This window comes from Panthera onca, chromosome A1, assembly GCF_046562875.1.
Source record: "Panthera onca isolate mPanOnc1 chromosome A1, mPanOnc1 haplotype 2, whole genome shotgun sequence".
NCBI lineage: Eukaryota > Metazoa > Chordata > Mammalia > Carnivora > Felidae > Panthera > Panthera onca.
Genome location: NC_138339.1, coordinates 212466724 through 212492488, shown reverse-complemented (window position 1 = coordinate 212492488; position 25765 = coordinate 212466724). Strand labels below are relative to the sequence as shown.

General features: G+C 38.1%; 1 protein-coding gene across 6 annotated transcripts in view; it reads right to left on the bottom strand.

Moving 5' to 3' along the window:
• Positions 1-25765, bottom strand: part of AKAP11 (A-kinase anchoring protein 11) — a 50407-nt gene that overhangs the window by 24162 nt on the left and 480 nt on the right. The window contains exons 1-8 of one of the 6 annotated variants that reach the window (XM_060637095.3): positions 25519-25632; positions 24175-24287; positions 18214-18314; positions 12653-12762; positions 7090-7206; positions 4179-4226; positions 1961-2095; positions 89-353 (exon numbers count right to left, since the gene is read on the bottom strand). In XM_060637095.3, the coding sequence (XP_060493078.3) occupies positions 89-353; positions 1961-2095; positions 4179-4226; positions 7090-7206; positions 12653-12712 (625 nt within the window). In that variant the 5' untranslated portion in view covers positions 12713-12762; positions 18214-18314; positions 24175-24287; positions 25519-25632. Of the gene's footprint in view, positions 1-88; positions 354-1960; positions 2096-4178; positions 4227-7089; positions 7207-12652; positions 12763-14223; positions 14351-18213; positions 18315-24174; positions 24288-25518; positions 25633-25765 lie in introns of those variants that run through there. The other 5 variants (XM_060637094.3, XM_060637097.3, XM_060637092.3 and 2 more) reach the window with 5 other exon arrangements.

The following is a 25765-nucleotide window of genomic DNA, read 5'->3' as shown; positions in this document are numbered from 1 at the left end:
TCAGTGGAACAGGCAGCTTTAAAACTTTTAAAACCAAACATCAGACTTTAATTTCCTATTTCAAGAGAAAGTCTAGTAAAGAACAAACCATCAGTAAATGGCTTTAAAGGCTCTTCTTCCTCTAAGTGCTCAAAAGCAGTGACAAAGTCATCCTCTATGGAAGACACGGACTGGTTGGTGTCGTCATCATCTTCCTGAGCAGTCTCAAGTTGGCGCTTCTGATGCAAGTATGTGTCCAGGGTATATCTTATACCAGTAGCGTATTTACTTAGCAGGCTAAAGATAAAATCAATTCTGAGCCTTGGTAATGTAGGTGACACTCTCATGACACAGAGCATTCCAGAATGGTGACTCTTGGGGAAAATGAAAGATGATAAAAAATAATTTTAATTTCAACATGTATTATACAAACAAAGCACAGTATCTGGAAAGTGAAGTCTAGAAATAACACAATCTCGGGAAAAAAAGAAATGCATGGATCCTGGAAGGCTCCCTGATTTTGTATTGTCTAATTCTTTTCTTCATTCTTTCTCTACATTTCTCACTTCCCAATCTCTTTTCCTCCCAATCTTTCTCCCATCCGGCATTCAAATTCCACCTCCTCTAGCTCCTTAAATGTTACAGAACTTACCACCCATACCCTTGGCAATTATGCTTTCCTATGTTACTATAAGCCCTAGGAGTTCCCTTGCTCATTAACCTAGCTTACCAACTACACTGTAAACTGCATGAGGGCAAGAACCAGGTTCTGTTCTATTTTTGTATCCCATTTTACAGTGGCTTCCAGCATGATACCACCTTCTCTCCTATTATAAAAGAATCTTCCCCTCCTTTGACCTAAATTCCCCTACTTTTACAATTTACCATGATGTTTACAGCTTTGATCAGGAATCTAAGCCATCAGATTTTTTCCATATGTATTACCTTAAAAAACGCAAATATTGACAAATGACTTACTGGAAAAGGTGGAAACTAAATAGCTAATCACCTCTTGTAATCCTAGCAAATAAAACAAAGTAAATATAAATGAAGAATATAATTAAGGAAATGAGGCAAGCAGTTCTATTGTTATCTATAGACCTCCATATGAACACTGTAGTTTTTTAATACTTGGAATAATAAGTAACTCAAATTTTAAACCCACTAACTCAATTTTTAGGAGGTAAAAAATGCAAAGCATTTATCTTTGATGTATTATTAACAAAATAATACTTAGTATAAGAACGGAAAGCTGAAGGTTATAAAACTAACTAGCTGTCTGAAATGGTGACATTTTTATTTACAAATAAAGAACATGTCTTCCAATGTCCACTTTACACTGAATTTTTTTAACCAGAAAACAAGTTAAAGTATGTTCTCTAAAACACAATATTTATGGGGTGCCTGGGTGGCTCAGTCGGTTGAACGTCCGGCTTCGGCTCAGGTCATGATCTCTCAGTGTGTGAGTTCGAGCCCTGCGTCGGGCTCTGTGCCGACAGCTCGGAGCCTGGAGCCTGCTTCCGATTCTGTGTCTCCCTCTCTCTCTCTGCCCCTCCCCCGCTCATGCTCTGTCTCTCTCTGTCTCAAAAATAAATAAATGTTAAAAAAAAAAAACACACACACAATATTTATATAAATTTGGAAATGGTCATAAAAGGGGAAAGTGCCTACAGTTTATACAAAGGCAGAAGAAATTCAAGAAACCCAGAAATGTATTTTCTAAAACAAATTAATATGTATTGGGCATTATCATTTAGGGAACTTCACACATGAAAAATCTAATTGAAAGCTATGGCCAAAGTTATTCAATCCTTCAGTAATTTCAAAGCTTCATGAGTTATGTTTCTTATAAATAGTATTTCCTTGAGACAGCATTTAAAAAAAAAGAAACTTGAAGCATTTAAAAGTTTAATACTCTCCATCAAATGTCATTGTAAAATTTGCCCTGAAAAACTCATTAGAAATTATATATAAAAGTTACCTGATTTGGAGAACCATTGTTTCCATCTGATGATTTATTTATATCCTTCATACAAATAATTTCATTTTCATTTAGACTGCAGAAGTGCAGTGAATTCAGAAGATCTGGAAGTTCCAAAGAAACTGCAGCTAAATCCTAATTTAAAACGATACAATAAATAACACTTTAAAAAAAAATTTTTTTTTAAGTTTATTTGAGAGAGAGAGAGAGCATGTATGCAGAAGGGGCAGAGAGAGGGGGAGAGAGAGAGAATCCCAAGCAGGATTTGTACTGTCAGTGCAAAGCCTGACTCAGGTCTCAAACTCATGAACCATGAGATCATGACCAGAGCCAAAGTCAGACGCTTAACCGACTGAACCACCCAGCTGCCCCATAACACTTTTGTTAAGACTCCTATAATGTGGGCTTTGTCTGAAAATCATAAGGTCCACTGGTTAATGTAATTTCCAGTTCAAAATAGTTAATATAGTTTATCATACACAATTTAACTTAAAAATAAAATGTACTAAAATATTGTAATACCTGCTGTTTCTGCAGTCTTTTCAAGTACTGATATCAAGCTACAAAGCATTTTTACATGGTACCTCCTGAATCCATGACAATTAGGCTTTTAAGAGTTTTTAGCTGCAAATATCAACCTGCAATCTTCAGGTTAACAATGGAATTTTCATACATATAGAGATTCTTCCCAATAGAATGTACTTCTTGGAGCTTAAGTTTTACAATTGCAAAATACAAATCTATTTTTCAGCCTCTCCTCTCCAACATATTGTATTAGATTTTAACTGAAAAATTTATGAAGATATAAAGAAAATAGATTTTGTTATTTTACTTATCTGTCTTTTTTATGTAAATATTTAACCCAGTGAAAGAATTATTAATGTCTTTGACCCCTCAAAGAGTACTTTCCTTTATAAACATGGCTTTATCAGTAACTCTTAAAGAGGAACTACAGTACGAGACAAATACTTTAGGGGGTGCCTGGGTGACTCAGTCGGTTAAGCATCTGACTTCAGCTCAGGTCATGATCTCACAGTTCGTGAGTTCGAGCCCCAAGTGCGGCTCTGTGCTGATACCTCAGATCCTGAAGCCTGCTTCGGATTCTGTGTCTCCCTCTCTCTGTCTACCCCTCCCCTGCTCATGTTCTGTCTCTCTCTGTCTCAAAAATAAATAAACATTAAAAAAAAATACTTCAGAACACTTCTCTTTTCAGCCTTATGTTCTCAGGAATATGTCTTCTCTTGTGCCTTCTGTCTAAGCTATTTCCTTCAGGGGCGCCCGGGTGGCTCAGTCAGTTAAGCGTCCGACTCTTGGTCTCGGCTCAGGTCACGATCTCACAGTTGGCGTGTTCAAGCCCTCCATCAGGGCTGACAGTGTGAAGCCTGTTAGGGATTCTCTCTCTGCCCCTCCTCCACACGTGTGCACACATATACACACACTCTCAAAACAAATACACTTTCAACAATTAAATAAAAATAAACTATTTCCTTCAGGCAAAGGCACAATCAAAACACACGGCAGAATTTTCATTATCACCTGATATGCATTATTCATAAAGAAGTGAACAGTATTACCTCTTCTATTAGGAGACACTTTACTACCACAAAAGGAAACACGTGGCAACCACAAATATTAAGAAGCAGCATAAGGTATAAAAAAAAAGTTTGCCTACCACATCTGCAAGACCTTCAACCCTCTTTATGTAACTGTGAAACTTTCCTTTGCTGATCATAATCTCAACTACCAGTCTCTCTCTAAATACCTGCCAAAATCAGGCTAAAATTTTTGCATTAGCTAATCACTAGTTTTTACAAATTTCGCCTTCTAAATTTAACATTATCTCAATTAAAAATATAATAATCTGAGGAAGTCAGATTTTGAGGCCACCCAAAATAAAAAAGAAGTCTTACTTTCTACGTTATGCACAGAATGGAAGGAAAGTTAGCCTGTGGCTTGCAGCCTTCTCAGATATATCACACTTGTGGTCTCCTAACCTAAAACTGCTCTCTGTAACAAGAATACTCTGCAAATGCTAGAAGTGAAAATGCCCAAAGCACACTCAAAAGCAGATCTCAAAATGTCATCTTTTAGCTTCAAATAGGAATGATAACAGAAGAGTTGAATGTACATTTTAGGCAAATAAGGCAAATTTCATGGTCTCAAATTTTGTTCCAAATAATCTCTCATGGTCTTTTCCAGTTCAATAAATCAACCATACCTGTATGTGAGCGGCATCTGTTTCTTCATTAAAACCTAGAAATGTGACCTGAATAAAAAAGGAATAAATCTCCATTGAGTTTTTAAGTCTTATCTCAATTATTGACAGAGCTGAGAAATAGAAAAAAGCACATAAAATGTTAAAATGCTGACTGCTATATACAAATGTTGAATCATTCTGTAATATACCTGAAACTGATTATGCTACACGTTGATTATACCTCAATTAAAAACATTTTTTAAATGCTGTCATGGACAAAATGATTCCAATTTTCAAAGATCAGCACAAAGGATTTTTACCAAAGAAGTGGCTCCGTAAGGCAGCTCTTCAACCTTCCCCATGTCCACTCCATTCGCAAATTTAATCAGTTCTATTCCACACACCCATCTCCTATACGTCCACTTCTCTCCATGCCCCTGCCACCACCTCCCTGCATGACTACAGTCCTGTCCCACCCGGTCTCAGGAATGATGTCACCTCCTTGTCAAAACCCTTCCACACCTCCCACTGCAAAGTCCTAACTGAGGCTCCAAGGTTCTGGGTTAGCTGGTGCTTTCAACCTTTCCTTGCTTACAGTCATACACATGGGTCCCTTTTCTGGGTCTAAGAGCTTTGCAGTAATGCCTAAGAGCTTTGCAGTAATGCCCCCTCAACCTGGATCACTGCTCCTCGGATGTTTACATGCCTCGCTCCTCCTCATTCTTCAAGAGCCAACTTAAATGTCACCGCCTCAGAGAGGCCTTCCCTGGGTAGGCCCCCAAGACTCCTTACTGACTCCCTGTGATATTACCACTTATTTCCTTCAACACCCATATAATAGAGATTTCTCTGCAAAAGTTTACATAAATTAAATTCCTAAAGAATATCTAATGGCATGAGAAAATGTCACATTACGTAAAAAGGACAAGTTACAGAAAAGATGACACAGGTATATACACAATTTCAACCTTATTTTTAAAAACATACACATGAAAAACAATACTGGAAGGCGACACACCAAGTAAGCAGTGATTACCTCTAGATGGTAGAATTATAAGTGTTCTTATTTTTTGCTACTTTTTTTCACCATGTTTTTCTTTTCCCCTAATTCGTAAGATTAATTACAGGCATTCTTTTTCATGATTTCAGTATTTCTTAATTTTCTATAAGCATTACATACTACTTTTGTAACCCCCAAAAAGTATTATTTTTAAAATTTATATTATCTTTAGGTCTGCCACATCATAGGAAGGAAAATTTTCCATTTGAAGACAAAAATCTACTAAACAAGTACTATGACTAAAAATATGAAATACTTAAATGACAGCAATATGGATAATCAAGTCTCAAGAATTATGGGAAAGCAACATAGTTAAAACAGAAAGCAACACTCAATGTACTTTTTATCCCTTTCTGATGAGTTACAACCAAGTCACAATATTCTATTACCCCGGGATCCTTATTCTGATATGGTTATTACTTCCCAAAAGTGTTCAGTTAATTCCAGGTTTCTAGGTACATTGTTTGGCTCCAAGAGCCAATCTCCTCATCTATAAAACTTAAAGCAATACAACTCCTCTTCCACGGTTGGGAGGGTTAACAAGACAATGTGGAGGAAAGTGCCTGGCACAGCACAGGCACTCAGTAACAAAGAGACACTTAAAAACAAGCTTCCTTTCTTCGAAAAAATACTTTGAGCTACGTACACCCTCAAGTGAGACAGAAATTCCTGCTATTCTTTCAAGTTTCCTTTTACTGTATACAAAAGAGAAAATAAGTTGACATGGGGTTTTGAAGATGCCAGTAGTTTTATATTTCCCATCGACCAAAGAAGGCTTTGCCAAGGAATGTGGGCTCGGAAAGGCACTACGTCAGCAGCTAGAGAAAACAGGCTGGAAAACTGAGGGCAGAAGGACACAGGAGACCTGTCACACTTGGCAACAAGTGAAGAGATTAAGGGTGGCTGGGCTTTACTAAAGTAAAGCAGGAGGGATAACAAAGAAGATAACAGGCAAGAGCCGCAGAAATTAGCAGACACAAATAGAAAAGGCTTGGGTCAGAGAACACTAGGCCTAAAAGGTATGCTCATCATCCTGTGGAACTATCTCAAGTATAGTTTCTCAAGGAGTATGGAAGAAAAGCATTCCCCAAAATAAGAAAATCCATTTGACAATAATTTATATATATATATATATATATATATATATATATATATATATATATGAAAATCCCTATTTTTTATTAGATCCTTGGTTTCAAAAAAAAATTTTTTTTAACTAACATACTTATCATCTTTGAGCTTGAATAACCTAATATCTTACTTCTCTCATTTGGTAACATTGGTAACATGAATGTGTTGATTAACTACAGCTGTATTGCAAGAAAAAATTCACTTCTTTTCACAGTAATAAATCCAAACAAAGACTGGAAACACTGATGTAGCACAGAAATAGGTGAGCAAGTAGTTAGTATACCTTTAGTATATATATTAATTTCAAAATAAATTTATCACTACTTTTTCATTTTGTATCAAAGTGCTGAATTTAAATAACCAAGAAAACTAACAATAGCCAAAAAAATGAATATATGAAAATAGTATATATTTCATGTTTCAGAGTACAGCAGGAATCATCTAATATAGTGCTGTATATCCAATGAGTGATCAACAATGTCTATGCACTGAATTAAATGTGCTCGTTATAATACACTAAGACAATTATGTTGGTGGATATTTAAAACAGGTATTTCTCATACTGAATTAATATAGAGAGATTTTAAACAATTTAAAAATAGACGATGCAGCTTTACAAAGGATGAAAATACACAAAAGTACCATGTGTTTTATTACGAAAAGATATAGAAAGTATTACAAAATAGCATGAAAATACACTGTGTTTTATTAGGAAAAGATATAGAAAGTATTATGTCAAACCTCAGTCAAATTGGCATGTTCCTCCTGCTTTAAACAGTCCTCCGCTGATACACTGCATAGTTCCTTCTCACTCTGTAATAAAGACTTGACCGACTGGAACACATCTTCACTGAAACTCTGAAAATAAAAGATACTCTTAATTTAGTTAATTCTAAGACAAGGTAAAAGACCCTGGAGATATTCTACTTTTAAGTGTACCGTCACTAACTCTCCAATTAATATGCATTTGATAGCTACAGAATATCTACAGAATTCAATAGAGCTGAGAGGAAGAAAGAACAAAAGGCTTATTTAAGTAGAGTTCCAAGTGATCAAAACACACACACACCACAGCCCAGGCATTCGACCTATTAGAAGCTCATGAGGCCCTCACAATGGGTACACTTACTCTTACCCTACACTAAAACCCAACAGACTACATGCCTGATTTCCTAGTCATTGGCAGAACAGAAGCAACAATTTATATAAGGAGTGAGATGATGTGGAAACTGTAATAAGGCATGCTAACCAAAGTGATTACTCTCATAACAAAGTTGGAGATGGAAAAGAAAGAGAGTAACCTGAACTAACGCTTTTCAGGGTCTTAACACAACTAGATGATAAGGCTTTCCAGATTTGGCAGAAGAAAGGTCACAAGTGCAAAGGAACAGATGGAAGAAAAATTTATATAAAGAAAATAATGAGTATGACAGTCAGACATAAAGAGAATGTTAATTTCCTTCTACCATATTCTCCTTCCACTGATTTGTTGATCTGCTCTTCTATCAGAAATGTCCTTACTCTCTAATCTTCCCCTGTAGAAATCCTACCCAGTCCAAGACCTATGAAGATTTTCCCACCCCTTAGTCATTATCAAAGTTTCTATTGTATTGTCTGCACACTGAGATCATGAAGTCCATATCATAACACATCACCATTACGTCTCTACATGTATTTGTCTTTCCTACCATTAAACTAAATTATTAAGGTCAGAGACTACATTTTATTCAATGCTTCCTCAGATTTCAGTACCTTACGTACTATATGAACTCAGTAAATGTTTGCTAATTTTAATAAATTAGAAATTAGTGGAAATCTTTGGTTTAAGAGATACACGTAATATGAAACCAAAGCAGTCAAGAAAATAACGTGATGTTAAATTTGAATACGAATTATCAATATGAACTCATGATTCTTTAAACACATGTACTACATTTTTCCATTAAAAGATCACAGAAGCAGGGTGCCTGGGTGGCTCAGTTGTTTAAGGGTCTGGTTCTTGGTTTTGGCTCAGGTCATGGTCTCGCAGATTCGTGGGTTCCAGCCCCACACTGGGCTCTAAGCTGGCAATGAGGAGCCTGCTTGGGATTCCCTCTTTCCTCTCTCACTGCCCCTCCCAGACTCGTGCCGTCCCTCTCTCTAAATAAATAAATTCATTAAAAAAGAAAAAAAGATCACAGAAGCAATGACCCTCAGTAGTAATGAGCATATCCAGCACCCAGATTTTGGTTTCTAAATACCATTTGCTAATAAAAGAACTACAGCTCCTTAGGAAAATGGCTGGTTCCAAGCTGGAGGCAGAGAAAACATGATGTGTGGATGGAACATCTTAATTGTGACAGAAAGCAATGAAGACCTCAGGGACTAACTGGGTCATTTCAAAAGAACACAGAAGCAATAGGTGAAGGGGATTAAGAGCACACTTGTTGTGAGAAGCACTGAGTGATGTAAAGAATTGTTGAATCACTATATTGTGTACCCGAAACTAATACAACACCGTATGTTACTTTTTAATTCCTTTTTAATTCCAGTGTATGTACATACATACATACACTGGAATTAAAAAAAGAAAACAGAAGCCAACTTGAAGGAATTCCTACTGGCCAAACTTGGGCATCTAAAAAATAAAAATAGTTAATGGATCATAACAACTGGATTAAAAAAAAAATCTATGAATCCATTAAAAGAGACAGATAAAAGGATGGGGGTTGGGGGAAAATATGTGTATATATAAGAATGCTGGATGACAAATAAGGAAAGAATAACAAAATTTAAAAATGCCATTTGTAACTCCCAAAGTAATTAGTGATTTAGGGAAAGATTATCAACGTATCCTAATCACTGGGTTAAAAGCTACTGGAGGAGAACAGGATATTCTCTCTCAGCATCATCCTACAGATTACTTAACTGTACTAATTACAAAGGATACATGTCTTTATATTGGTGATATCTGGTGATACTGGGGGAAGACCAAAGAGACACAATACCCAAGTAAGTGTGAATCTTGACTGGATCCTACCTAGATGAAGAACAAAGTAAAAATATCAAGGATATCTGAGACAATTAGGGAAATTTGTATATGAACTGCATGTTAGATGATGCTACTGAATTAATAATTTTCTGAGGGGCTCTCATGATGCTGATGTTCCTAAGAGATGCCTGCAGCATACTCTCACATGGTTTCAAAAGGGGAGTACGTTTGTGTGTGCACATGTATTTATATACACACACAAACAGAATGGGTTGGCAAAATGTTAACAGAGGGTGAACCTAAGTGAAGAGTATGTATAGTGTTCACTGTACTGAGTTTTTTTTCCTCAGCTTTTCTATGGGCTTAAAAATATTCTATGTGGCGCCCGGGTGGTTCAGTCGGTTAAGCATCCAACTCTTGATTTTGGCTCAGGTCATGATCTTGTGGTTTGTGAGATCGAGGCCCACATCAGGCTCTACACTGGCAGTGTAGATTCTCTCTCTCTCTCTCGCTCTCTCTGCCTCTCTCCTGCTCTCTCTTTCTCTCTCTCAAAATAAGTAAAAATAAACTTAAAAAAAATTCTAAGTTTTAAATGATTCTGTTTTCATTAATGAGTGGAGGTTTTCAGAATAATGTACAAACAACTCAAAAAAGGGAAAAAATCTGAAATCTGAACCTGAACTACTGATATAAATTCATGGCACTGAAAGGACAATGAGTACTCCTAGTACCCAGGGTACTTGGTTCCTAAATACTATTCAGGGTTTTTTGGGAAAATAGCCAATTTCAGGTCTGAGGAAGGGTAAGTAGATGGTGAAGCTGGGTCAATCTGTTATACTAGAAAGTAGGGAAGCAATCAAAGAATTAAGAGCCTGAGACAAAACGACACAGGCACCAGCTTAGAGGGACTCCCAGGGACCAAGTTAGAGACCCTCTGAGCAACTTAAACTAATAAGTAAATGCATAAATGACTATAAATAAAAGATTGGAAAATACAGAATTTTTAAATCCATGCGTCGAGCAATACAAATGAATGAATGAATGAGAATAAACTCACTTGCATATTACACCAAATCACTAATCTGAAAATTGGTAATTCAAGGGCATTTACCATGTCTTTTTAGGAGATACTGTAGTTCATTTAACCTTAATGAGAGAAAGGTTTTCTTTAAGAATTCTCGCTAACTGGGGAGCCTGGATGGCACAGTGAGTTAGTTAAGCATCTGACTGGCTCAGATCATGATCTCACAGTTTGTGAGTTGGAGCCCCGCATCGGCTTCTGTGCTGACAGCTGAGCCTGGAGCCTGCTTCGGATTCTGTGTCTCCCTCTTTCTCTGCCCCTCCCCGCCTCGTGCTCTGTCTCTCTCTCTCTCTCTCTCTCTCTCTCAAAAATAAATAATAAACATTTCAAAAAGTTAAAAAAAATAAAAGAGTTCTAGCTAATAAATGTAAAAGGAATGATAACATTAGGAAAATCATCATTTTGCAGCATCCAGGAAATAAGATTCTGGAAAGGGTCATCAAGGATGCCAAATAGACAAAAGGTTGCTGGAAAAAAACAAGATACTTGCACACAGCCATGTATCACCCTCATAGATTATTTGATAACTAGAAAATATAAAATATACTTTTAAAATGGACAGTTCTGGCAGAGTGATTACCTTCATCAACTGATCAATTTTTGTATCACTGATCACACGAAAACCTGAAATTCTGTCCTCACATCATTCTATAAATTATTCTTGCCAAAAATGTTTAACCTGAATCTAATCAAGCATTTACACCTAACTTCTAGAACCTATGAAATGGAGAAGAAAGAGGAATAAGTTAAATACCACTGTGAGAAAACAACCAGACAGATCCAAAATGTGGGACATTGTACAAGAAACTGGTCCAGTCTGTTCAAGAAGTCAGTCTTGAATTTTAATAAATCAAAAAAAAAAAAAGAGGGGAAACTCTCAGACCAAAAGTAACATAAATAAGTCATAATTATCGAGTGCAACTTAAGGCCTAGAAGCCTAGACTGAATCCAAAATGGGGGTGGGGAGGACTGCAAAAGAGATTTCAAGGATAATAAAGGAAATCTGAGTACATCTGGATATTGGATAGTAGGGAATTATACTGAATTTTCTTGAATGTGATCCTTGCACTACTTTTATACAATAACTGTATTATTGTTATGTGGGAGGATACTGTGATCCCTGGGAGAAGCACACTCAAGCATTCAGGAGTGAAGAGACATTAAGACCATAACTTTCAAGTTGGTTCTGCCACAAAGTAGACACGTGCGTGTACACACACACAAACACACACACACACACACACACACACACACACACACACACACAGAGTAAACAAAACAAAATACAACTGACCCTTGAACAACATGGTTTGAATTGCATGGGTACACTTACATGTGGATTTTTTTCAATGAACATGGTACGATACCATATATGTATTTTCTCCTCCTTATGATTTTCTTAATATTTCCTTTTCTCTAGAATTTACTTTAAGAACACAGAATATAATACATATACAAAATATGGGTCAATCAACTGTTTAAGTTATTGTTAAGGCTTCACATCAAGAGTAGGCTGTTAGTGGTTAAGTTTCTGGGGAACCAAAATTTGTACATGATTTCTGACTGCACAGGGGTTGATGCTCCTAACTCTGACATTGTTCAATGTTTACTTTATTAACAACTGTTGAATATGGTTGATTCGTATGAAAGTTTATGTGTAGGTGTGCTATGAACTTAACTCTTCTTTATGCTTGAAATTTTTCATAATAAAATGTTAGGGGAAAAAAAGGTCAAGAAATGGAAGAGTAACCAAACTGTCTTAAGAGGAAAAAAGAGGGTTCTTCCACCAACTACAAACAAAGGATCAGGAATCATATTTATTTTGCTCACTACTGATTATCCAATACCTAGCACAGCGCCTGGAATATAATAAACACTCAAATTTACATTTGCTGAATGAATGAGTAAATGGTAATATTTTGGGGCAAAGGTAAAGGTACGTAAGAAAACTTATAGCTGATGTTTACATTGCTAAAAGATGGAAGATCTTGAGAAAATAAAAAACAGAAAACTATCTGTTGAGAAGAAATGGGGAGGCATTGCAATCTCTGGGAAATAAAGTTGACTGTCTCCATTACCTCATAACACTATTTTCATATAGGCCAATTCTGCAAGATTTTAATATTACTAATTACAATATTGAGATTCGTTTAAAAATAAGAATATCATACAGCTGCTTAACGAGATCTTAAAAAGTGATCAACATTTTTATTAAAACTATCACTAAAAGAAATCTAACACAGTGAACTTACTTTTCTGACAGATGCTCTAGTCTTCACGTGACTGTTTCTCGAAGTCTGGACGGCTGCCATAACTATATTGCTTTTCTGTGTAATCAATGAAGAATTAGTCCATAAAACACCTAAAGAAAACACATTAAAAAAAAACTACTGATTTCAGCGATTCAGGCAAGCATTTTGTCCTAAAATAAGGTCTTTAAATTCAGTCATTTAAAAAAATTAAAACATAAAACAAAAATTCTGAGACATAAACAATTATTATAAAGTAGTTTACCCTTATTTATTCAATCTCACTGCCTTTGTGAGGTTTTTTTTTGTTTTTTTTATTTTTGTGTTTTTACAAATAAGAAAATACTTGAAAGTCTTAATAAGAAGTGTTTAGAAAACCTTTTAAAATCTAAAATAGTGAAGATTACAAAAAAATCCGAGCTTTCTTGCCTCCCAAAAGTCACTCTAATCCTACAGCAACCGTGAATGTGTGAATGTTTTTTACACCTTCTTATTTCTTGGGTAGAAATATTTGATAATATACAAATGAGAATATGAAATCTGTGTAGATAAAATAAAATCACATAAACAATAACAAATTCCTTATTTAGCCATCTTAACAGCATACCAATGACTAGAGTTAAAAAAAAATCCAAGTTAAATGATTAAGAGTACTTACAACACGTGTATACACATACACACACATACATACACACACACACACACACACACACACACACACCCCTCTTGGAAGAAACTCTGAAACTAAAGGACTTAAACTTTTTATCAATGTTTGAAGGCAGTACCTTTGAGAGTTTTGAATTAACCATTCAAAATTCACATCTGACCACACAGTACCTTGTTCATTTAAAATCTACTTGGACTCGATGCTATGGATACAGGGGAGAATAAAGCAAAATGGCCCTTGGGTTCAGAGCATTGGAAGAAAAACATTTTATTATAGTAAAGAATGAGAATAGGAAGTGAATTCTAAATCATTAAATAACTAAAAAATTTGAATCAATAAAGATTTAAGAAATGGTTAGTTTCAACCAAACTGGCCTTACCAAGAATTAACCTAGTTGAGGTTTTCAAGGCATCCGATTAATGTAAGTTTACACTATGAAAAGATTTATACGCAAAATCAAACATCAACTAGTTTCCATCAGAACTGCAAAAAAAAACCCCTAAATTTCAGTGGAGTTCTAATTTTATACTCTTTCACCGTAGAGATAAAACCAAAGTGTGTATGCATGCGCATAGATTCTAATTTTTTTTATTTATTTAGAGAGAGAGGGTGCGCAAGTGGGGGAGGGGTAGAGAGAGAGGGAGAAAGAGAATCTCCCAATCCGGGACTCGAACCCACAAACCATGAGATCATGATCTGAGCCAAAATCCCACGCTTAACCAACTTAGCCACCCAGGTGCCTCTAGGTTCTAATTTCTAATAAAGAATTATGATGCTATTCTATTCTGAACTAGGATAAATCCTAGTGGTCTCTTTAATAATAAAATGTGACTAATGACTAGAATTGAAGTAGGACTGTGAGAAAGGCAAGGGAGGTCTCAACAGTACAAGATAAAGAGCAACATACCAGGACTCACAAGAGTACCATTTGTGTCCTTGTTCTTCCTCTCATTAGCTTGGTTTCCTCCAGGTAAATTGAAGTATCTTTGGATCTGTTTCCTCAATGCACATATCAACTTACTTACTGGAGAAGTTTATTGTAAGAATGAAATGGAAAATAATTTACAGGAGGCATTTTGGAAACTATAAATAATAGTTAAAAGAAAAATTAAAATATTTACTTACAGGCCAAAATGATCAAGGGGGCCAAATTCTCAAAACGAGGTATAAACATAAAAGTTTATGTGGCCAAGGCAAGACAATAATCCTTTTTACTCCTCTTTACCCATAGAGTTCTCTTCAACTGCCAGAAACCCTCAGAGGCAAAGGGACTTGCCTTAAGTACCATATAAAATACAAAGGCCAACACAAGGGTTCCAGAAAAGGAAAATTCTCAAACACGGCGCCTGAGTCAACTAGCATCTTTCTGGTGGGCAAAAGTGTAATGCAAATCTAAACTCTGAAAATATTCCTGTGCTATGATACAACAATTCTACTTTTGGGAACTCATCAAAGAAAACAATGATCCTAGAGCATCTAGGGTCCTAGCGAGAGCTTCTAAGGCTCCAAGTGCTTTACTAAGAGATTTACATGAAGATCTCATTTAATCCTTAGGACTGGTACAGTAGTACTACTCCAGTTTTACAATGAGAAAAACTGAGGCAAGGACGAGTTAAGCAACTCATGCAGGCCCACACAGTAAGCAGGAGAGCTGAGATTCAAATCCAAACCTTCAAACTCTAGCACCCCAGGTCTTAACCAGTATAAATGTTTGAAAAGGTGTTCAAACACCAGTGTTAAGGTCTGAAAAGGTATTCAAACACACTTTATACTGGAAAGAAATAAGAAGCACTCTAGATGCCAGACAGGAGAGTGACTGAGTAACTGAGATGCATTCCCTGTTGATGCAATCATGTTAAAAATAACACTGAAGGGGGTGCCTGGATGGCTCAGTTGGTTAAGCGTCTGACTTCGGCTCAGGTCATGATCCCCCAGTTCACGGGTTCAAGCCCCACGTCAGACTCTGCTGACAGCTCAGAGCCTGCTCTGGATTTTCTGTCTCCCTCTCTGCCACTCTCTCTCTCAAAAATAAACATTAAAAACAACAAAAGTGTAAAAAAAACCACATCTCTTCCTAAATAACTACAACACTGAAAGACAGAGGAACAGCGCATAAGGCATCTTCCCCTTCTCTGACTCCTGAAAGGGCGGAGTTGGGGAAAGAGATGGGAAAAAGCAATCACCTTTGCAGCTGCTAACCAAAGTCAATAATGAGCAAAGATTACACACTCAGGAAAGAAGGTGACTGGTTATCTAGATGAGCCGCTTACCGGAAGGTGCTGTGACATGCCAGGCCCCTGACAAGGAGGTTGGGGGAGGCCAGGGTGCTCTGAGACAACATCCCGGATTTGACACCTCTAATTACCCCAGTGCTCTACCTACAATACTCCTGAATAGCAGACTGGGGCAGAACACTCTTTTCACAGTGCAGTACTAAAGCAAATAGAATCCAGTATTTAACAGACCTATTAAGGAACATTAAAAACATAAAATAAAAAAGTAAAAATACACTAAAGACAAAAAAAAAAAAAAAAAGCCCAGACAAATATAATCATGTCACCCAAAACCCATATAATCTATTTTCAGACCACTACCTCAGAATTTATATTAATAAAAAAGAAACTATATTTAGTTCTGTATCTTCACTCATTTTCTGAACCCTACTCCATCTCTTTGTGTTTAACGTAACACATGAGTAAAATATTATCTCACAAAGGGAAAAATCTATCAGAGAATAATCTTTGCAACAGCCTATCCAAGTGAATCCAACGCGAGACAGTGTGACTCATACCTCTGGTAAAGCAAAGAAAAAAAAATGTATCTTTGGAAATGATGTGAAGACAGATGGGGGGAAAAGCAACAGAGCACGGTTTCTTCACCACCTTATATATTTCGAGGGAATGCAGTTTTAGCCAGATTTCACAAGAGGAGCAAAACTACAGTGTTTTCCCCTAAACACCTTTGTGTTATGATGATAAACTTTTCACTGAATGCTTTTTTGATTTGTGCCCTATCACAGGTAAATAAACAAGAGTCCTAAGCAGGGAATAAAACAAAGTGTGTTTCTTTACAAAGAAATTAGAGTGATCCAGATCATTTTTTGAAAGCAGATCAGAGAGAAGAAAGTACAGACAGACAGGGCAGACAACTGAAAAGTAAGCTGCTACAGCTCACTGAGGACACAGGATATAAAGACAATACCATGAAATAATCAAAATCCCCTCAGAAGCAACCAAAAGGCAGAATGGATATTGCTAAAGACATCGGAACACCGAGGGAATCTTAAGAAATATCACAGAATACAAACAGATGAAAGCATTGGAAAACAATTATGAAGAATATAGAAAACACACATATGGGGCACTTTGAATAAATTACACTTATCTTAGGATCCTGTGATTCCCCTTCTTAAAATTTATCCTACATATACACTTGCACAAAATTCATAAATATATATGTGAAAGAATAGTCACTAAAACAAAAAAAAAAAAACTAAAAATAATCTAGAAGCCCATCAATTCAAATAAATTATACTGCATTCGTATGACTGATTTTTACCAGCTGTTAGAATTAGATGAATACACACTGATGTGACAGCATTACCACAAAATATTAAGGGGAAAAGCAAATTGCAGAACAGTGTAAACAGTACGCTCTTCACTTGTCATTAAAAAAAAAATTACATGAGCCAACTCTGTGTGTATATTTGTATAGGCCTCGGAAATACCATAATGGATATAGACTAAACTCATGATAGTGGTCATTCATGACAACTGGGACTTTTTTTTAATGTTATGAAATGTCACATACCTATAATATGGGAAGATGATACACTGTTAAGTAAAATAAGTTTCCACATGTTCACAGTATCCCATTTTTGGGTAAAATCTGTATAACTGCACGTGTGTTATTTGTATATGCGACATAAAAGAGAACATGTACTAGATGGGTACAAACATTGTTTTTTTTACCTAAGTAGACGCAATTATGCTGGTTTTATTCTTCTGGATGTACAGAAGTTCTTTTATAATCAGAAAATAAGTACTTCCCACGTCTTTCCTCCTCTCCTCTGGCCTAAGAAATTTTCAAGTTGGCATCATCTATTTCCTGACCTTTTTATAGCATGAGTTAACCAAGCCAAGGAGTCTCTGAAACCCCTTCCTTGTCTTCTATCAACACTCTCGTCCTATTTTGACTCTCTTCCTATGGCACTGGTTCTCAAACTTCAGCACAGGTGTGGATCAGCTTATTTCTAACCCGTTCCACCCCGGAAGATCCAGATTCAGGAGGTCTACATGGAATCCTGAAATCTATACCTTTAACAAGTACCCTCTGTGATTTCTAAATGAGAACACTTCTCTCTCTCTAGGTACTACATTAGTCTCCTTCTCTAAATTTTTTCACAACTTGTTACTCAAACGCTAATATTTCTAACCTTCATCCTTGTCCTTTGTGGTATTCAGTCTACCTAGTTTTCCAAGGATATTCAATCTCTACCTCTGATTTTAACTGTGCAAATAAGTCCCTAATGTCTATCTCCAGTTCAACTCCTGTACCTGTGTTTCAGTTCCTTGGGTCCAATTTTCTATTCAATACTTCTAACTAAATATCCCAGTTACTCCAAAATTGGTACGTCCAAAAACTGAATAAAACTTTCTCTCTAAACAATTTCTCTCCATAGAGCCAGTAAACCAACTGAGCCAGCAGGCTAAGCTGGAAACTGGCTTTTCCCTCAATCCCTATAGACTACCACATCTAGTCAGTCACCAAATCCTGACCTGTCACCCTCCTAAGCTTCCCTCAAACCTACCCTCTCTTCCATCAGCTAAACTGTCATTTACTCTTCATGCATCAGTTGAAGGACCTCCCTCCTTGAGGAAGACTTGGCTCATCTTACCAATCCTTCCTTGCCCAAACAGTAGCCACCACCTCTGTGCTCTCCCAAGGTGGGTTGTCCCAGTCCATTTTTTTTTCCTGCTTCCTTCCTTTTGTGAATTTCTGGAGGACAAAAATGTTTTATTGTATTTATATTCTAACACAGAAGGCAAATCAAACATCTGCTGAATAAATAAAAAGTCTTTGAAGAGGCAAGTATACCTCCAAATGTTTCAATGGGTACTTCTACATTTAATGAATCATTATCAGCTTCCAGTAATTTCTAATTTTACAATATTTGATAACACAGTAAATGCTCCAAAAACACGTGCTGGCCAAATTCCAAATGGCCAAGTGTTAAAATTAATATTCTGTTAAATATAAATACAACAAAGTGGGGCAAAAAATATGTGAAACATTAGTTTTCAAACATTAGGCAACAGGTAACCCAAGCTTTTGACTGCCAAAAGAAGGGAAACACTGGCCGCTGGCTACTTTCAGGTCACAGCACAGACAGGAGAAAGCCAAGTGTTCTGATGGTCTCAGCAAGTTGCAGAGGCAGAGATGAGAGTCTGGGAAGGCCAAGGTGGCTAGAACGCTCAGGGTACAGCACTGGAGAGAGAGCTCACAAAGACTGAGAGCATCAGAGAGTTGCAGATGGGTTCTTCTAGGGACCCTGGTCAAATACTGACCTATGCCAAGTGTCAGAGGTTGGGGAAATAACCACCAAACAGCAGCAGGCCAAACAATACCTGGAGCCAGACAGGGTTTGGAATAATCTGCACCCCCACCAACCGGAGTGGAAAAAAAGCTGTGTAATGTATCAGGCAATGGATGGGCTCCTCAGACGGAATTTACCTTAGCTGGGGGACTAAGGGAGCACTACAGTGAGGCTTTTCTGCAGGCGCACTAACAAAACTCAAAAGCAAGCCTCAAAACAATCTGACAGATTCCAAACAACCTAACCATGAACCCCAACTAAACCCAACACTTAAAAAATACAACAAAACTGAAAAAAAAACCACACACACACAACAAAATCGAGCAAGCAATAGCATAAACCTGAACGGCCAGCACATAGTCAAAAATTACCCGTGGAGGAGAAAAATATGACCCATAAGCAGGAGGAAAGAAGGAAAGTAGTGCAGACCCAGAAATGACAAATGGAAGGACAAATGGAATGAACAGAAAAGATGTCAAAATTATACTACGAGCACGTTCCATATACTCAAAAGGGAAGAGGAAAACATGATCATAAGGAGAGAACAGAAAATATAAAAGACCCAAACCAAACCTCTAGAGTTAAAAATAAATCTAAAATAAAACCATACTGGGTGCAATCAACAGCAGATTAAACACTGCAACAGAAAGTGAACTTCAAGACATAGCAAAAGAAGCAATCAAAACTGAAGCACAGAGAGAAGCCTACAAACAAACAAGGCAGCATCAGTGACTCACTGTGAAAGGTGAGTAACTGGAATCCCCAAAAAGGTGGGGGACAGGAGTAATCTATGAAGATAAAATGGCTCAGAATTTCCAAAAGTTGATGAAAACCATAAACTGACAGATACAAGAGAGATCAACGAATCCTAAGAAAAATGAACATAAAGAAAACCACACCAAGGTACATCATAACCCAGTTTCTGAAAACTAGGGATAGAGAATTCTTAAAAGCAACCAGAGAGAAAAGTATATATTACATAAAGAGGAACAAAGAAAGACAGCAGACTTCTTGTCAGAAACTATGCAGAGCCATAAATAAAACCGAGCAACATCTAAAAAAATGTGTCAACTGAGATATCTATACCCACAGAAAGTATCTTTTAAAAATTAAGGCAAAATAAGTTTATTTGAGCTAAAAAAAAAAAAAAAAAAGCTGTGAGAACTCACCACCTGCCAACCATCAGTAGAATAAAGGTTAAAAGAAATTCTATGGTCAAAAAACAAAAAACAATACCAGATAGAAGTCTGAATCTAAACAACAAGTTTAGAATGCCTGAAAGGGTAAATATGAGGGTAATATAAAAGCTTTTTCAGAGCTATTTTCTTTTTGTTTAATCCCTTAAAAAAAAACTATTTAAACTAAAAGTGATAACAATGTATGAATGGGGTTTACAACATACACAAGTAAAATGTGTTACAAAATAAAACAGAGTGTGGCGGGCTGGAGTTAGAAAAATGCTGTTCCTTCAGTATACAAAAAGTGATACTGATAAGTTAAAGTTATCTTGTAAACCCCAGAGCAACCATTAAAAACAAAACAATAACACCTGACAGGCCAACAGCGGCATTAGGGTGAAATATCTCTCCTTTCTGCAAAAATCAGGAAGCTAAGGCTAATCTTCACAAGATTCTCTAAGAGTGCAATTACATAATATATGTAAAAACAGTACCTGATATAGCAGGAATTGATATAGTGGGAATTCAAACGTTTGCTTCTTTCTTAGGAACAGACTTGCTGTTTAGCTTATAATATCTAAAAATACCATGGCTATCAGTTACTATTTTGTTTTTCCTTTCAAAACAATAATCAATCATATAAAAAGACCTAATTTGTGTTTGACCTAAATGATTATCTATTAAGATATTTGCTTCTCTAATTTCCTGCACACCAACAATAAATACAGCTAAAAAAAAAAAAAAACCTAAAATCTTCAGGCTGTGCTTTCAGTGTGAATACACAGCTTAGAAGTTGAAGCAATATTCTTAATCTTCTACATAACCCCCACCTACATGATTATTTTAACAAAAAATATGTTCAGAATTTTAACCTAGGAAAACATTTCTCTTTATCAGTGACATCTATTCTGCCATGACTCAAAGAATTGTACTGGTGAAAAGACATTTAAGTAGCTCTTGCAAATAGTGATAAAGCTCCACCCTAACCCACCAGTAGCAGAAATGAGTGAATGGATCTGCTTTGCAAATGGCCCAGTGCTTGGCCCGTAACGAGGCATTCTAAAAGCCTGTGCAGAACCTATTAACCGATAGGATATATCAAGCATTAAAAAAAAAAAGAATGTGAAAGATAATTTTAAGGTTTCAAGCTTGGGGATGTGGAAGAAAAGTGGAGCCTTTGCCAATTACAGGGTAACCAGAAGACAGTGTTTATGTCAATGTAATATCCAAAGTCACCTAAAATATATACATTTAGTTGGGGAGGTCAGAACTAGTGATGTTACTACAGGAGTCATCTATATATACAGAGCTTGAAAGCTGATCCTAGAGACTGGGAAAGAACAGAGAAGATCAAGAAAGAATCTTAGGGGGCAACCATGATAAAAGGTTGCCGGGCAGGTAAACAAAGAACCACAAACAAGTGGCAGTTTGAAAAGGAGGCAAGGTAGAGATTTAGAAAAATTTAGTGTCGAGTCAAGAGACAGTTTTATGTCTAGAGTGGTCAGCATTAAACTTATACTAAACTCCTGATGGTAGAAATGATACTCTTTTCATCTCTGAATGCTGCAGGAGTCCATATCGTGGCACCTGCCACACAGAATGCACTTAGTAGTAATCATACTACATCCTTACACTGTGCCAGTGAGGTACTGCTTAATTGCTGTTGAACAGAACTCACATTTCTCACAACAGAAGTTGCTGTTAATATACCCATCTTACATACAGAGAGACTGAGGCACGAAGCATTTACATAATTTGCCTTCATTCAGAAACCTAGAAGAATCCATCCTGAAAGAGACCGTTACTGGAAGCGAGTTCAATGCAGTACTAGAGGGGAAAATGCCAACTGCAGGATGTTAATGGACACCAGAGGTTCCCGTCATTCCTCTCTGTCCATCCCCTCTTTATTCGAGAACTTGTGGTACTCAGTCTAAGAAAGTACAAACTGTGAGACGCACCTAAGTCTCCTCCTCATCCATTTACCCATTCTCCTCTTCGCCGGTCCTCAGCCAACTGGACTACGAGTCCATACTCGACCCACAGGATTATCCGTCTAGAAATTTAGAATTAAGAGACGCAGATACTCGTTGAGACTCATGCTACAAAAGCAAAGTGAGTCTGGTGTTGGCACCACAGCAAACCAAAGTTTCATGCAAGCCAAAGTCAGGGGGAAGCAGAAACCAAGAGCCTTAAAGAGAGCCAATCGAAAAGGAATTGCTTCAAAAGACATAATAGCGTCCAGAGTGCCAAAGAACAGAGGAGCAGACACAGAAGACCACGTGTTCCCAGAGAAAAACTGGAAGAGTAACTGTCTGAAGATTTTCTAGTTCCCAGGACCCTAAGTTGGACTTCATGCAATGGGCTTCAGAAGCAACCCACCAAATGTGTTGACAAATACTTTTTTGTTTATTTATTTATTTTGAGAGAGACAGAGACCGTGCCAGTAGGGGAGGAGCAGAGAGAGAGGGAGAGAGAGAATCCCAAGCAGGATCCGCACTGCCAGAGCACAGCCCCACACAGGGCTGGAACTCAGGAACCAGGAGATCGGGACCTGAGGCAAAAGGAAGAGTTGGAAGCTTAACCAACTGAGTTGCCCAGGCGCCCCTGACAAACGCCTTTTTTAACTAAGTTCATTCAAATGGGTTTGTGACCCTTGCAGCCAAATAACCCTCAAGCCATTAAAAAGGTCAAAGGAAAACCATTGACTAAGCAGCTACTATAAGCTTCAAAATAACCTTGAGGTATTTTGACTCTCACCATCAGGGATGAGGAAATAGAGACTCAGCTATATTAAGTAACAGATTTGCCTGACACCAAAACCCAAACTCTTTCTATCTTGCCTCACTTTCATTCTAGTTCCATCCAATCTGTTCCAGACCACCACACCATTTATTTACCTTACTTTTTCCCATGAAACATTCTCAGATTAAGCCAAAAGTGTTAACCTTTCTCCTTTTAACCTGTTCAGTTTCTAATCTATTCATTTCAAACATCTTTCCTCTAGTAAGTATTTAACAATAAAATGAACTTTCATATGCAAAGATGAGTGGCAGCATGAAGGCATTTGAATCTGTTTGGTCTGCTTCTGAACTGATACAGTATTTTTCTTTTCCTTTCCCAAATTTACCAGTTGGTACAGCCTTAAGTCAAGCCCGAGCTAAGTGTAGATCACTTCCTGGACTTGTTCCGCTTTCATTCCCTCCAAATGACTGACTCTATTACTAAAATGCAGGCCACTTGACAGAAAAAGGACAAATTTGGCTTGCCTAAATAATTACCCTACCCAAAACTACTTCAATTATTTTTCAAAGGCAAGACAAAACAAATATCTACATCCTAAAAGCTTGAAACCCTTACCAAAAGGTTATAAAGACTAGGAAAAAAAAATTATTTTTCTGTCCTTGAAAACCAGTTTGCCAAGAGGAATGGGAGGTCTTTTAAAATCTAGACCAGTCTCGGGGCGCCTGGGTGGCTCCATCGGTTAAGCGTCCGACTTCGGCTCAGGTCATGATCTCTCAGTTTGTGAGTTTGAGCCCGCGACTGGCTATGTGCTGACAGCTAGGAGCCTGGAGCCTGCTTCCCATCCTGTGTCCCCCAGTCTCTCGGCCCCTCCCTTGCTCATGCTCTGTCTCTCTCTGTCTCTCAATAATAAATAAATGTTTTAAAAAAATGAAACAATAAAATAAAATCTAGACCAGTCTCTTTTGCCCATTAAGTTTTTCACATTTTCTCCAAGCATGGAACAGAACTCCACTGCCGATTTACAAGTGGAAATTTCCCTAAAAATGACCAAAATATATCATCTGATTTGATCTGATTTCTTTTTCCAGACAGTATGTTCCTGGAATTAAAAAAAAAAAAAAAAAAAGTGTACTATCCTTCTTCCAATCTCTAAAGGTAAAGGAGATTCTTCAGATTCTAGATTTATCCTAGGAATTTAGAAGCTAAAGCTCTCACTGTGGTTCAGGGTCTTCAGGAGGTCCCCTATCCTCAACAACCGAGAAATATCACTAGCCCAGGAGTATACCTGTAGGCCCTCAGCAATAGTGCAGTTACTTAGGTATATACACTAATCACTAGTTACCAGTTCAGCCTGGGAATCCGTTTTTCTGACTGCCTTACATTCTTTGATCTCTCATAAACCGAGCTGTTACAGCCACAACCAACAGTGAAATTCCCGGTCAACCCTGGGTATTTCTGCCAAAAAGAACATAAGAAAGTAAGAAAAACCATGTTACTACTTGAAAAGGGGACTAGGTGTTTAAAAAGATGCGTTAAATTGCACTATTTTAACTGACACTAATCGTGCTGGGAACTGTGCTGTCATTTACTCTAAAATCATAAACAAGACACTAAAATCACCTCTGCATTACTGAGTACCTTATATTTTGAATACTCTGTATTTTCTATACATTTCCCTGACATTTAAAAATCACTATGAATCAATGGAACATCCCTAACAAGGTGGAAAGAAGCTAAGAAAAGTTTATAGGTTATGCAAGGGACTGAATAATTATGATGCTGAAAAGAGAACCAAAATTTTTAACTCTGGTTTGCACTAATACCATCAGGTATGTGTCAGCTGTATTTCTCATCCTGAACATCTTAAGCCTAAACCACTTCCAGTTTAATAAGGTTTTAGAGGAGAGGGAAAGCAGAACTGTTACAAAGCTGTACCACGGTAGTGGTTTAGATTCTACTGCCACTGCCATTTTACCAACGTTTTTTAATACTTCGGTCACATCTACCTATTTTTGTGTAAAGCGAGGTAGGTGCCTGGAATTATAAAAGTACACCAAATCCATTCGCAATATGGATGGCCAGCATTTAAACCATCAACAAACAGCCTCGGAGAAATTTTGACAGCAAATCCAAACATCAACACTCCGAGGAGCTGCTTGACGCCTTCCGTTTCTGTCACAAGACTTGGGTTGCGCCTGGTTCCAACGCTCGGAGGTTCTGACAGTGAAGGATGCTGCTCGGGGACAAAGTGCAACGTCCTCCTCCTCCGGTATACGCTCCTGTGCGCGCACTACGAACACAAACTAAGCACACGCACCGCTACGCACCGAAAAGACCCGGCTCGGAAGACCATTCTGGGGATGGAAACTGAGCCTGTCATTCAAAGGGGCTGCATGCAACTCGGCCCCCACGCTCCGGACCCAGAAGACCCGTCTCGAGCCCGAGGATGTCCCCTCCCCCCGAGGCCCGGTGCCATGGGATTCCTCCCTCCGTCCCGCTCCTCCCGCTCTCCTCCCACCGCCGAGCGAAGGCGCAGCTCTGGGCAGCCCCGCAATCAGAGCAGGGACTGCAGACAGAGAGGCTGGGGCGCCCGAGCCGGGCCGCCTCATCCACCGCGGCCCCGCACCACGCCGCCACCCCGGCCAACGCGCGGCTTTTGCTGCGGGCGGTTCCGCACCCGCCTCACCTGGGGGCCGCAGCCTCCGCAGCTCACAGGCATGTCACCGGCCCGCAACGACCAGTCGCGCGAGCCGCCGAGCAGGCGGGCGCCCCCTCACGCACCAGCCCCCGGCCCTCCCCCCCCTCCCCGCCTCCCCGCCTCCCCGCCTCCCCGCCCCGCGGGCCCGCCCCCGCCCTGCCCTGCCCACCCCCGGCTTCCGCCGCCGCAGTTCCAGACCGCAACACCACCTAATCCCCACACCTCCCACTCACTC